The sequence below is a fragment of the Cetorhinus maximus genome, chromosome 18, assembly GCF_964194155.1.
Source record: "Cetorhinus maximus chromosome 18, sCetMax3.hap1.1, whole genome shotgun sequence".
Classification (NCBI taxonomy): Eukaryota; Metazoa; Chordata; class Chondrichthyes; order Lamniformes; family Cetorhinidae; genus Cetorhinus; species Cetorhinus maximus.
In genome coordinates, this window is record NC_135896.1 from 1,155,668 (window position 1) to 1,170,869 (window position 15,202).

The 15,202-nt window shown below is 46.0% G+C and overlaps 1 protein-coding gene across 6 annotated transcripts in view; it reads right to left on the reverse strand.

Moving 5' to 3' along the window:
• Positions 1–14,377, reverse strand: part of LOC144692870 (G patch domain-containing protein 2-like) — a 38,623-nt gene extending 24,246 nt beyond the window's left edge. For all 6 annotated transcript variants that reach the window (XR_013579416.1, XR_013579417.1, XM_078561939.1 and 3 more), the window contains exons 1-3: positions 14,308–14,377; positions 9,335–10,027; positions 3,519–3,577 (exon numbers count right to left, since the gene is read on the reverse strand). Coding sequence is in view for 4 of the 6 variants with exons in the window: in XM_078561939.1 (XP_078418065.1) it covers positions 3,519–3,577; positions 9,335–10,017 (742 nt within the window). In the remaining 2 variants the exon portion in view is untranslated. The remainder of the gene's footprint in view (positions 1–3,518; positions 3,578–9,334; positions 10,028–14,307) is intronic.
• Positions 14,378–15,202: the final 825 nt, after the last annotated feature.

Below are 15,202 nucleotides of genomic sequence, written 5' to 3' on the forward strand. Positions count from 1 at the left end.
CCCTTACCGGGAGCTTTGTTTTTTTTTCTCTTCTCCCTGCCCTCTCTCCTGCTTTCTTGCCCTCTCCCTGTCTCCCTCGCTTCTCCCCGTCTCCCTCGCTTCTCCCCGTCTCCCTCGCTTCTCCCCGTCTCCCTCGCTTCTCCCCGTCTCCCTCGCTTCTCCCTGGGTTTTCGCACCCTTTTTGAGTGCTCACTTTTTGCGCAGGTGCACGGGGCCTTTGCCTTCCGCTCCGTGGTCGGCATCTGCAAATCCCAGGGAACCTCAAGCCTCCTGTGCTGCAGCAGACAGGAACAGGCCGCACCTACGTGGTTTGGATTCTTTACATCAGTGATCCAAACCGTGCACGTGCCGGCCGGGAAAGGGCCACACACGCGCAGTTTGGTTATTTAACGTTGGTCGGGCTGGGCTGGTGCATGTGCCTCCCACTCCTCGGGGCTTGGAGGTGTCGACCGTGGAGCTGACGGGGAAGGTTCATTTTATTTACGTGTATTTTGAATCTTATTTCGTGGCACACTAGGGGGTCCTCACAGCACAGCAGTGTGCTGCGGCACACCAGTTGGGAGCCACTGAATTAGAAGTGCATTTAACGAAAGTAATACAGTCAAATAAACAAAATACTGCAGTTGCTGTAAATCTGAAATAAAAACAGAAAATGCTGGAAATGCTCAGCAGATTTGGCAGCGTCTATGCAGAGAGAAACAGAGTTAACGTTTCAGGTCAATGACCTCTCATCAGATCATAAGTCAGTAGCTAGGAGAGACTTTAATCTTCATAAAGACCAAGCAAAACAAAATTTGCAAGAATAGCGGAGAGGATGAGTTCACGTTATGCATTCAAGATCGTTTTCTAGATCAGTATGTCACAGATCCTACTCAAGAACAGGCTATTTCAGATTTAGTTTTCTGCAATGAGAAAGGGTTATTTAATATCCTTGTAATAAAGGAGCTTCTGGGAATGAGTGATCACAACTGAACGTTACATCGAGTTTGAGAGTAATTTAGTTGAATCTAGAGTCTTAAATCCGGGCAAAGCAAATTACTTTAATAATTAGGAATGGGGGTCGATATGGTTAAGGTGGATTGGACACTACATTAAAACATGCGTTAGACAAGCAATAGCTCGCATCTACAGAATTAATTCATTTTTGCAATGATTGTACATCCCCTTTAAGAAGAAAAACACCACAGGAAGTGACCTAACCATCACTAACAAGAAAGTTAGATAATATTAAAGGAAGAGGTATATAAAGTTGCAGGAAGAGCAAACCTGAAGTTTGGGAGGATTATAAAATTAAGTGAAGGATAATAAAGAAACTGGTAAAGGAAACAGTATGAGATTGAATTAGCTGGAAATATAAAAGCACAATGAGTTTCTGCAGGTATGTGAGAAGGAAGAGATTAGTGGGAGTAAACATGAATTCCCTAGAAGCAGAGGCAGAACTTCTAACAGGGAACAAGGAAATGCTGGAGACATCAAACAAATATTTTGTACCTGTCATCAGAGAAGACGACACAAAAAACATTCCAAAAGTCATGGGCAAATTAGCGAAAACAAGGGACTTTAAGCTATTAGTATTGGTAAAGAAATAGTACAAAAATTAATGAGGCTAAAAGCCAACAAATCTCTTGGAGCTGATGGCCCAGCTGTTGGGTTTTGAAAGAGGTTGCCACAGAAATAGTAGATGCATTGTTTTTCATCTTCCAGAATTCCTTATATTCTAAAAGTCTCAGATAGGAAGGTGGCAAATGTAACCCCGCTATTCAAGTAAGGAGGAAGAGAGAAAAGAGGGGACCACAGGCCAGTTAGCCTGATATCAGTGGTAGGGAAATTGCTAGAATCTATTTATTAGGGATGTAATGACTAAGGAGTTTAAAAAATCATATGATTGGGCAGAGTTAATGTGGATTTATTGAAGGGAAATCATGTTTGACAAACCTGTTCAGAATTTTTGAGGGTGTAACTAGTAGTGTGGATCAGGGTGAACCGGTGTGTTAATTGTATGTTAATTTGGTATTAATTATATTCAAGTGGTGGGTGTTAATTGGGGGCCCTCCTGTGCTCAAATACATTGGAGCAGGTTGACCTCTGTTAATTTGATTGTTCTTACTCAAAAGAGTATATAGGAGCTGGTGGTGTAGTGGTAATGTCACAGGATGAGTAATCCAGAGGATCAGACTAATGCTGTGGGAACATGGGGTTAAATCCCACCACAGCAACTGGTGGACCTTAAATTCAATGAGTGGTACACTTGGGGCTTTCCGTGTCCGATGGGCACTTCTCCTTCTTCTTCTCGAAGAAGAGTCATACGGACTCGAAATGTTAACTCTGTTTCTCTCTCCACAGATGCTGTCAGACCTGCTGAGTTTTTCCAGCTATTTTTGTTTTTGTTTCAGATTTCCAGCATCTGCAGTATTTCGCTTTTATCTGTAAGAAGTGTAGTTGGTTGGAGGTTAATGCTCTGGGGACATGGGTTCCAATCGCATCATGGTAGCTGGTGGAATTTAAATTCAATTCATTGATTAAAGAAAAATCTGGAATTGAAAAGCTAGGCTCAGTAATGGTGACCATGAAACATTGTCGATTGTTGTAAAAACCCATCTGGGTCACTAATGTCCTTTAGGGAGGGAAATCTGCCGTCCTTACCTGGTCTGGCCTACATGTGACTCCAGACCCACAGCAATGAGAGGTGATCGCATTGAAACTTACAGGGCATGACGGGTGGATGCAGGAAGGATTTTTCCCCTGGCTGGTGAGTCTAGAACCAGGGGGCACAGTCTCAGAATAAAGGGCAGGCCATTTAGAGCTGAGATGAGGAGGAATTTCTTCACTCAGAGGGTGGTGAATCTTTGGAATTCTCTACCCCAGAGGCCGCGGAAGCTCAGTCATTGAGCATGTTCAAAGCAGAGATCGATAGATTTCTGGAGACTAATGACATCAAAGAGTTTGGGGATAGAGCGGGAAAGTGGTGTTGAGGTAGATGATCAGCCATGATCTAATTGAATGGCAGAGCAGGCTTGATGGGCCGAATGGCCTACTCCTGTTCCTATGTAGTTGACTCTTAACTTCCCTCTGAAATGGCCTAGCAAGCCACTCGGTTCAAGGGCAACTAGGGATGGGCAACAAATCCTGGTGCAGCAGCCCCCACATCCTGTGAACGAATAATAATAAAAATAGAGAGAGTGCAGGAAAGTGGGGCTGAAGTAGATCAGCCACGATCTCACTGAAAGACAGAATAGGCTCGATGGACTGGATGGTCTCCTCCTGCTCCTATTTCTTATTCTAGTAAATGTTTTTTGCACCTTTTCCACTCTCTCTTCTCAATATCTTTTTTATCATATGGAGGCCGGAATTAGTCACCGTGTTCACAATGTGAGCTAACCAAGATTCCACACAAGCCTCAATGTAACTTCTCTGATTTCCAAACCTATCGTTCCTGGAATGAGCCGTAGTGTCCTGTCTGCTTTTTGACTGCCCTTATTAACCCGTGTCACAATGTTTAGTGAGTTGTGAATTGTTACCTTGTCGTCCTTCGTCATTGGTGAAGAGACCATCACTGCTGCAAACGCTGCTCGCATCACTAGAAAACAGAGCACAGCATCAAGCACGAGTGACAATAAGATGCATCCAACCCCTCAGTGACACATCCCAGTCCCGTAACCCCCACCCATCATCCTGGGCCCCCACTGCTGACCATCACCAGTGTTCCTCAGACACTGACTGACCCCTCCTCCCCAAACCCCCTCCCCATGGCTGCATCCTCACTAATCCAGAGGGAAATTTTCCAGTAGAAGTGACTACATCATGATTGGGAGCAGGGACATGAGTTGATTCCACATCCCTCAATCCCAATGGCACAACCGTCACTCCCAAACCCATTCCCACAGCTGTAATCAGCACAGCCCAGAGACTGAACAAGACATCATGCCAGTCTCTATGTCTGAGTGACTTCCTGACCCAACCACTGAGTTTATGAGGGAGCTGACAGGAGATGGAGCTGGAGTATTTAGGCAGGAGGCGGAGACATAAGAACATAAGAAATAGGAGCAGGAGAAGGCCATTCGGCCCCTCAAGCCTGCCCCGCCATTCAATAAGATCATGGCTGATCTGCCTCAGCTCCTCTATTGTGCCAGCTCCTCATAGCCCTCAACTCCCTGATATTTCAAAAATCTATCTACCTCCTCTTTAAATACTTTCAGTGATCTAGCCTCCACAACTCTCTGAGGTAGAGAATTCCAGACATTCACTACCCTCTGAGAAAAGAAATTCCATTGCATCTCAGTTTTAAATGAGTGTCCCCTTATTCTGTAACTATGTCCCCTAGTTCGAGATTCCCCCATGAGTGGAAACATCTTCTCAACATCTACCCTGTCAAGCCCCCTCAGAATCTTGTATGTTTCAATAAGATCACCCCTCATTCTTCTAAACTCTAATAAATAAAGGTCTAACCTGTTTAGCTGTTCTTGATAAGTCAACCACTTCATCCCAAGAACCAGCCTAGTGAATCTCTTTTGAACTGCCTCCAATGCCAGTATGTCCTTTCTTAAATACAGAGACCAAAACTGTACATAGCACTCCAGGTGCGGCCTCACCAACACCCTGTACAGTTGTAACAAGACTTCCCTATTTTTAAACTCCAGCCCCCTAGCAATACAGGCCAAAATCCCATTTGCCTTCTTAATTACTTGCTGCACCTGCAAGCTAACATTATATGGTTCATGCACAAGAAACCCAGGTCCCTCTGTGCTGCACTTTTTTGGAGTCTCTCTCCATTTAAATAATAATCTGCCTTTTGATTTTTCCCATCAAAGTGCATGACCTCACACATTTCCTACATTAAACTCCATCTGCCAAGTTTTTGCCCATTCACTCAACCTATCTATATCCCCTTACAGATTCCTTATGTCCTCATCACAACATGCCCTCCCACCTATTTTTGTATTGTTAGCAAGCTTGGATACATTACACTCTGCCCCCTCCTCCAAGTCATTAATGTAGATAGTAAATAATCGAGGCCCTAGGACTGATCCTTGTGGCACTCTACTAGTTACATCTTTCCAACCTGAAAAAGACCCATTAATCCCGACTCCCTGTCTTCTGTGTTAACCAATCCTCAATCTATGCTAATACATTACCCCAATACTGTGAGCTCCTATCTTGTGCAATAACCTTTTATGTGGCACCTTATCGAATGCCTTCCGGAAATCCAAATACACATTTACTGGTTCCCCTTTATCAACTCTGCTTGTTATATCCTCAAAGAACTCTAGCAAATTTGTCAAACGTGATTTCCCCTTCACAAAACCATGTTGGCTCTGTTCAATTGCGTTCTTTTCTAAATGTCCTGCTATTTCTTCCTTAATAATGGACTCTAGCATTTTCCCAATGACAGATATGAGCGGCCTATAGTTTCCAGCTTTTTGTCTCCCTCCCTTCTTGAACAGGGGTGTCACATTAGCAGTTTTCCAATCTGCTGGGACCCTCCTGGAATCCAGTGAGTTGTGGAATATTTCCACCAATGCCTCCACTATCTCTGCCGCCACTTCCTTTAAAACCCTTGGATGCAGGACATCAGGTCCTGGCGACTGGTCTGCCTTTAGTCCCATTAGTTTCTCAAATGCTTTGTCCCTCATGATAGAGGCGGTTACATTACTGTTCCTCCCATTAGCTCCTTTCTTATTTGATATCTTTGGGATGTTTATAGTGTCCTCCACTGTGAAGTCCAATGCAAAACATTGGTTTAAATGATCTGCCATTTCCCTGTTCCCCATTATCAATTCTCCAGTCGCATCCTCCAAGGGTCCCATACTCACTTTAGCTACTCTCTCTCTTTTTATGCACCTGTAGAAGTTCTTGTTTGTTTTTATATTTCTTGCCAATTTACTTTCATAATCAATTTTCTTCCTCTTTATTAGCTTTTTAGTCATTGCTGCTGGTTCCTAAAAAATTCCTAATCCTCTGGCCTACCACTAGTTTTTGCTGCTTTGTATGCCTTAGTTTTTGATTGGATAGTTTCCTTAACCACCTTTGTTAACCATGGGCGGTTCATCCTTCTCATCGAGTCCGGGATACATTTTTGCTGAGCGTTATGAAATATCTGCTTGAATGTCCACCACGGCTCATTCACTGACCTTCCCTTTAGTCTAGTTTCCCAGCCTGCTTTAGACAACTCTTTCTTCATACCTCTGTAAATGTCCTTATTTAAGTTGAGGACACTGGTTTAAAACCCGAGTTGCTCACCCTCAAACTGAATTTGAAATTCTACCATGTGATCACTACCCCCTAGAGGATCCTTAACTACGGTATATCTTATTAATCCTACCTCATTCCACATTACTAGATCTAAAATAGTCTGTTCCCAGGTAGGTTCTGCAATGTATTGCTCTAAGAAACAATCCCTGATGCACTCTACAAATTCGTCTTCCAAGTTACCCCTGCCAATCTGATTTGTCCAGTCAATTACAGATTAAAATCACCCATGACAATTGCAGCACCCTTCTTACATGCCTCCATTATTTCCCAATTTATACTTTGTCCTACAGTGAGGCAACTCTTCGGGGGCCTATAGATGACTCCCACCCATGACTTCTTCCCCTTGCAGTTCCTTATTTTCACCAGAACTGGTTCCACATCATAATCTACTGCACTTATATCCTACTCACAATGGCACTGATACCTTCCCTTATATGAACAAAGCTATCCCATCTCCTTCTTCTTTTTGCTATTTTTCCAGAATGTCGAATACCCTTGAACATTGAGTTTCCAGTCTTGGTCACCCTGCGACCACGTCTTTGTAATAGCTATCAAGTCATATCCATTTATTTCTATTTGTGCCGTCAACCCATTTATCTTGTTACAAATGCTGTGTGCATTCAGATAAAGCACCTTAAGCTTTGACTTTTTACCATTATTACTCATTCTGCTTCTAATTTCTGTTGCACTCTTCTGCTTATATTTTCTGTCCCTTCCTGTCACATTTTGATTATCATTCACCTCTTCACTATCCTGCACCTCTACTCTCTCATTTCTTTTCGATTTTTAAAATTTCCCTTCAATTGAACTTTCCCTCCACACTCCGCTAATTAGTTTGAAGTCCTATCTATAACCCTGGTTATACGATTCGCCAGGACACTGGTCCCAGCATGGTTCAAATGAAGCCCGTCCCAACGGAACAGCTCTCCCCTACCTCAGTACTAGTGCCAGCACCCCATGAATCAGAACCCATTTCTCCCACACCAATCTTTGAGCCACGCATTTACCTTTCTAATCTTATTTATTCTACACCAATTTGCACATGGCTCAGGTAGTAATCCGGAGATTATTACCTTTGTGGTTCTGCTTTTCAATTTAGCCCCGAGCTGCTCGTGGTCCCTCAGCAGTACCTCTTTCCTAGTCTTACCTATGTCGTTGGTACCTACGTGGATCACGACAACTGGATCCTTCCCCCCCCCACTCCAAGTTCCTCTCCAGCCCAGAAAAGATGTCCTTAACCTTGGCACCAGGTAGGCAACAGTGTCTTTGGGACTCTCTGTCTTTGCTGCAGAGAACAGTATCTATTCCCCTAACTATGCTGTCTCCTATTGCTACTACATTTCTCTTCTCTCCCCTACTTGAATGGCGCTCTGTACTACAGTGCTGAAATCAGTTCGCTCATCCTCCCAGCAGTCTGTGCCCTCGTCCACACCGGAAGCAAGAACCTCGTACCGACTGGATAAGGTCACTGGCTGAGGCTCCTCCAAAGCTAAATTCTGGGTCACCGTACCTGCCTCACTCGCAGTTACACCCTCCTGTCCCTGACCAAGGTCCAAATTTGATGTAATTAATCTAAGGAATGTAATTATCTCCTGAAACACAGTGTCCAGGTAACTCTCCCCCTCCCTGACGTGTTGCAGTGTCTGCAGCTCAGAGTCCAGCTCATCAGTTCTGAGCCGAAGTTCCTCAATCAGCCAACGCTTGCTGCAGATATGGTCACCGTGGATCACACCGGCATCCACCAGATCCCACATTCTACAGCTGCAACACACCACCTGCCCAGCCATCTCTATTCTATTTAATTAATTTGGATGTTAAATAATTTAAAAGTGAATTTCTTAACTGTATTCTTCAGCTGGGAGCGAGAGAATGTGCAAGAAAGGCACTGATCCTTAAACAGTAAAAAGGGGTTCCACTGGTTAATGTACTGAAACAACCCAACCCGCTCTGTAATATCCACTATAACTAACTGCAATTAGTGTCAGTTAAAGGAAGAAAAAACTTTCACAACCTCAGTAGCTCCCAACACTCTTCATAAACAATGAAGGATTTTGTAAAGTGCGCTCATGTTGTAATTCAGGAAACATGGCAGCCAATTTACACACAGCAAGATCCCACAAACAGCAATGGGTTGATGACCAGCTTATCTCTTTCAGTGGCGTTGGTTACAGGATAAATATTGGCCAGGATGTCAGGGAGAACTCCACTGTTCCTCTTTAGCGCCAAACGGACTTTTACATCCACCTGAGGGAGAAGGCATGGTCTCGGTTCAATATCAAAGGACAGCACCTCTGACAGTGCAGCGCTCCCTCAGTACTGAACCTCGGACAGTGCAGCACTCTCTCAGTACTGACCCTCGGACAGTGCAGCGCTCCCTCAATACTGACCCTTGGACAGTGCATCGGTCCCTCAGTAGTGACCTTCCGACAGTGCGGCACTCCCTCAGTACTGACCCTCCGACAGTGCAGCACTCCCTCAGTACTGACCCTCCGACAGTGCAGCACTCTCTCAGTACTGACCCTCGGACAGTGCAGCGCTCCCTCAATACTGACCCTTGGACAGTGCATCGGTCCCTCAGTAGTGACCTTCCGACAGTGCGGCACTCCCTCAGTACTGACCCTCCGACAGTGCAGCACTCCCTCAGTACTGACCCTCCGACAGTGCAGCACTCCCTCAGTACTGACCCTCTGACAGTGCAGCACTCCCTCAGTACTGACCCTCCGACAGTGCAGCACTCCCTCAGGACTGACAGTGCGGCACTCCCTCAGTAGTGACCCTCAGACAGTGCAGCACTCCCTCAGTAGTGACCCTCAGACAGTGCAGCACTCCCTCAGTACTGACCCTCTGACAGAATTCCTCTATTTTATTCCATTATTTTGTGTGTGTGTTTGTTTGTGAGAGTTAGGGTATTTAGAAAGATTAATTATTATACCTTCCTATTTCATCCTGTATGTTAATAAGCTTTGAGTTTCTGGTTTTATAATTAACTAATAATTTCATTATTTACTGAACAAGCCTCGGCACTGCCTGGTCATCCTGAGATTCATACATAAAGGGGCTGGTGGAGGTGCAATAATCTGATTACCTGTCAGTCATGTTCTCGTCTGAAGCTTTATGTTCCTCAGTCTCACAATCCATCCCTTCCTTACGGGCTTCCTCCAGACGGAGGCTCGGGTCAATGGACAGCGCCTCGGGGATCAGCCAGGACTCTGCAGAGGGCGCCTTGCACAGGCGCTGCTTCTTGTGTTGGCAGGGGCCTTTCAGGGAACAGGAAGGGGGCTGGGACCCCGGCCTGGGCTCTGACACCTTCAGCTTCTTCTGCAGCGTAGCGCTAACGTCGCCCGCACCCCCTGAGGTCACGCGTTTGACTTTACGCCGTCGGCGCAGTGGCTGCCCAGGTGTGTTCTCGGTGAAGGAGTCTGACTCATGCCAGGTGTGGTACTTCCCCTTTAGTGTGACATTGAGGGAAGAGAGTCTCTTCACCACTGCTCGGTCATCGTCAGAATCACTGGCCCCTCCCCCGCCCGCGATTCCTCCCCCACCCCCCACCTCGTCCTGACTGGACTCCGAGGCCTCGCTGTAGCAGCGGGCATAGTCCAGCGAGTGGTTGGAGTTCGAGCGCCGCTTCCGGCCTCTCCGTTTCCGAGCCTGTCTTCTCTGCTGCTGCCGCGGGCACAGGACCGGCCCATCCCAGATCTCCTCGTCCAAACGGTTCTGTTCAGACGTCTCGTCCAGCGCAGATGCCAGGTCATGAGCCAGTTCATCCATTGCACAGCGTCTGGGAAAGATCAGTGGAGAGAACAGGAATTAGATAGCCAGTGATACTAGGATCAATAGAATAGGAATTAGATAGCCAGTGATACTGGGATCAATAGAACAGGGATTAGATAGCCAGTGATACTGGGATCAATAGAACAGGAATTAGATAGCCAGTGATACTAGGATCAATAGAACAGGAATTAGATAGCCAGTGATACAAGGATCAATAGAACAGGAATTAGATAGCCAGTGATACTGGGATCAATAGAACAGGGATTAGATAGCCAGTGATACTAGGATCAATAGAACAGGAATTAGATAGCCAGTGATACTGGGATCAATAGAACAGGGATTAGATAGCCAGTGATACTGGGATCAATAGAACAGGGATTAGATAGCCAGTGATACTGGGATCAATAGAACAGGAATTAGATAGCCAGTGACACTGGGATCAATAGAACAGGAATTAGATAGCCAGTGACACTGGGATCAATAGAACAGGAATTAGATAGCCAGTGATACTATGATCAATAGAACAGGAATTAGATAGCCAGTGATACTGGGATCAATAGAACAGGGATTAGATAGCCAGTGATACTGGGATCAATAGAACAGGGATTAGATAGCCAGTGATACTGGGATCAATAGAACAGGAATTTGATAGCCAGTGACACTGGGATCAATAGAACAGGAATTAGATAGCCAGTGACACTGGGATCAATAGAACAGGAATTAGATAGCCAGTGATACTATGATCAATAGAACAGGAATTAGATAGCCAGTGATACTGGGATCAATAGAACAGGAATTAGATAGCCAGTGATACTGGGATCAATAGAACAGGAATTAGATAGCCAGTGATGCTGGGATCAATAGAACAGGAATTAGATAGCCAGTGATACTGGGATCAATAGAACAGGAATTAGATAGCCAGTGATACTGGGATCAATAGAACAGGAATTAGATAGCCAGTGATGCTGGGATCAATAGAACAGGAATTAGATAGCCAGTGATACTGGGATCAATAGAATAGCTGAATACAGAAGTTGGCGATTTGACCATTGTGTCTGTGCCAGTTCATTGCAAGATAATATGCGATTATTTCCAGTCCCTTGCTCTTCCCCATATCATTGCAAAATATTCCCCCAACACCCTTTTGGAAGTTCTCACTAAATCCGTTCTCCCCGATCTTTCAGACTGCACATTCCAGACACAACAACTCACTGCAAAAAAAATCCTCCCTCAACCTCCTCTGCTCCACGTAGAACGAATCCCAGCTTCTCCTTGTAACTGAAGTCTCTCACCACTGGTCCCATTCTGGTAATATCTCCTCCACACCCTGTCCAAGGCCCTGACATCCTTCCTAAAGTGTAGTGACCAGAATTGAACACAATATCATAGTTACAGCCTAATCAGTTATTTATAAGTTTTAGCATTACTTAATTGCTTTTGGATTCTGTTAATAAAGCCACGGATCCCAAAAAAGGGGACAACCTTCTCAACTGGTCCTGACCCTTCAATCCCATACTTCAATTTTGAAAGTAAAATTACGCGTTACTTTGCCAAATGCTTTTTGAAAGTTCATATCCACATCAAGGGCTCTACCCTCATCCAGCCTCTCCATTAATTCAAAGAACAATCAAGTTAGTTAAACATGAATCACTTTTACAAATCCACACTGCCTTTCATTTATTAACCTACAAATTTCCAAGTGGCAATTAATTTTGTTCCTGATTATTGCTTCTTTAAGTGTCTCCATCACAGACATTAGACTAACTGCTCTGTAGTTGTTGGGTTTACTCCTCTCCCCTTTTTGAAACACTTGATTGAAACCTTTAAGATCCTGAGGGGTCTTGACAGGGTGGATGTGGAGAGGATGTTTCCTCTTGTGGGAGAATCTAGAACTAGGGGTCACTGTTTAAAAATAAGGGGTCGCCCATTTAAAATGGAGATGAGACAAAATGTTTTCTCTCAGAGGGTTGTGAGTCTTTGGAACTCTCCTCGGTGGAAGCAGAGTCTTTGAATACTTTTAAGGCAGAGGTGGATGGATTCTTGGTCAGCAAGGGGGTGATAGGTTATCGGGGGGTAGGCGGAATGCAGATTTGAGGTTACTATCAGGTCAACTATGATCTTATTAAATGGCAGAGCAAGCTCGAGGGGCCGAATGGCCTCCTCCGGCTCCTTGTTCATACGTTCGTAAACAGGGGATAATATTGGCAACTCTCCCATCCTCCAGCACCACCCCTGTATCTAAGGAGGATTGGAAAGTTGTGGTCCGAGCCTCCACAGTTTCCACCTTTACTCCCCTCAGTAACCCAACAAACATCCCTCCTGGACTGGGTAACTTTTCTACTTTCGGCATTGCCAAACTTTTAAATACCTCCTCTTTATCACTTTTTATTCTATCCAATATCAATACTGCCTCCTCCTTCACTGCTAGATTAGCAACAACCCCTTCTCTAGTGAAGACAGATGCAGAATTCTCACTAATACCTTGGCCATGTCCTCTGCCTCTATTTGGTCCTTAATCAGCCCCAACCTTTCTTTCACTCTCCTTTTACTACTCATGTGTTTATACTAATCTATTCTCATACTCTCTCTTCCCTTTTCAAATCTCCTCTGCATTTTCTGTATTGAGTTTAGTTCTACACTGTAGTAAGAACCTGACGGCCATAAGCCCCTTTTCCTCTTTAGTTTTAATCCAGATATCTTTAGCCAGTCAGAGAGCTCCAGTTTTGCTCTTACAGGGCTGTGCAGGCATGAGACTACACCTGAGAGAGACATAGATTGAGTGAGGAGTTAGGAATTTGGTTCAGGCAGGAATTCAGTGCCGAGGGGCAAAGAGGTGCCCCTGTCTCTACTTTCTTTCAGCCTCCAGTGGTTGGTGAGTTTCCTTCCTTGTTTCCAAGCTAGGGAAACTCAGCTTTCTATTACTTTATCTGTGTAAATTATTAACTAATTCACTAATTAAATAAATAAGGCTGGACAGAAATGGCAGGGCTGGTGGTGTGCTGTGACTGCAGCACATGGGAATCTGGAACGCGCTGAATCCCGAACAGCCATATCTGCAGAAAGTGTCTGCAGCTTAGGCTCTGAGTTGCTGACATCACAGAGCATCGGGGAGGGGGAGAGTTATCTGGACACTTTGTTCCAGGAGGCAGTCAATCCCCTTCAGTTTGGCAGATCTTTAGAGTTGGTCAATGATCAGGGACAGGAGGGTGTGACTGCGAGTCAGGCAGGTAAGGGGACCCAGCATGAGGTGATCGAGGAGCCTCAGTCCCTGACTTTCTCCAACAGGATACGAGGCACTTGCTGCCTGTGTGGGTGAGGAGAAGGACTGCAAGGTGGATGAGCGGAGTGACAATGGCACCGTGGTGAAGGATGACATTCAAGTGGGGGGAGTGAAGAGGAATGTGGTAGTGACAGGAGACAGTATCGTCAGGGCGATAGATACTATTCTCCGTGGACGAGTGTGAGAGTCAGACGACTGTGTTGCCTGCCCGGTGCCAGGGTTTGGGATGTTTGCTCAGGGCTGAAGAGGAACTTGCAGTGGGAGGGGGAGGATTTAGTTGTCGTGGTCCATGTAGGTACCAATGACATAGGTAGAACTGGGAAGGAGGTTCTGTGTAGAGAGTATGAGGAGCCAGGCACTAAATTAAAAAGCAGAACCTTTAAAGCAAAATCAATAAACCAGAGAGACACGTGCAAATTCCCAGGGTGTTTATTCCCAGGGGTTTATTCCTGGTGTTAATTCCTGAGGTTTATTCTAGTGGGTTTATTGATAGGTGTTTAATTTCCTGCAGCTTATTTTCCCGGGGTTTATTCCTGGGTGTTTTATCGCCCCTGGGTTTCTTTCAGGAGTTTATACCAATGGTATTTCCATAGATTTATTCCCAGGTGTTTATTTCTCCAGGGTTTATTTTCCCAGCTTTAACCTGGGGGTTTATTCCTGGGTGTTTATTTTCCCCAGATCTTTTCCTGGGGGTTTATACCCGGGTTTTGTTGAGGAGTTTATACCCGTGGTATTCCCCAATTACTCCCAGGTTTTCATTTTTCCCAGATTTATTCCCAGGTGTTTATTTTCCCATCTTTATCCCCTTTCCTGGGTTTATTCCCGGGTCTTTATGCTCCCGGGTTTATTCATGGGTCTTTATCTCCCCGGGTGTTTATTCTCCCGGGTTTATCCCGGGTGTTTATTCTCCCGGGTGTTTATTCTCCCGGGTTTACCCCCGGGTTTATCCCCGGGTGTTTACCCTCCCGGGTTTATCCCGGGTGTTTATTTTCCCGCCGCTCTCTCACCTTCTCTCCGTTCCGTCCCGGTCCCTGTCGAATATGTCACTTCCGCCCCGCAGAGGACAACGCGCTTCCGCCCCTCCAAACCCGTCATTTCCTGTTTTCTCAGCGACATCCGCAGGCAGGTGAGGGCGGGATCACCGTTCGGCAGCGGCCGCCCCCTCCCCAGGCTCCGCCCCCTCCCCAGGCTCCGCCCCTCTTTAGGCCCCACCTATTTTTTCGCTTCCGTCCCATTTCCAGGCTGAGCCCGTCCCCTCCGCGCTGACCACGCCCCCTCCGCGCTGACCACGCCCCTTCTGCGCTCACCACGCCCCCTCCGTGATGACCACGCCCTCTCAATTCTTAATTAGCACTTTTCTTAGATAATATCACCACCTTCAACACCTCTTTGATCCTTTTGTCTGTGACATCTTTTGATTATCTGCTCCTATCACTGCTTGCTTATCTCCACAATCACCACACCCTCAACTTCTCTCTCCCCCTCCACCTTAAACCAGCTTATATTTCTCCCCTCTCCTAACTATACTCAGTTCTGTTGAAGGATCATGTTGGACTCGAAACGTCGACTCTTTTCTTCTCCACCGATGCTGCCAGACCTGCTGAGTTTTTCCAGGTAATTCTGTTTTTGTTTACGCCCTCTCAGGGCTGACCCCTCCCCCTCCAGACTGACCCCTTTCCCTCCAGACTGACCCCTCTCCCTCCAGGCTGACCCCTCCCCCTCTGGGTTGACCCCTCCCCCTCTGGGTTGACTCCTCCCCCTCCAGGTTGGCCCCTCCCCCTCCGAGCTGACCCCTCTCCCTCCAGGCTGACCCCTCCCCCTCCGGGCTGTCCCCTCTCCCTCTGGGTTGACCCCTCCCCTTCTGGGTTGACTCCTCCCCCTCTGGGTTGGCCCCTCCCCCTC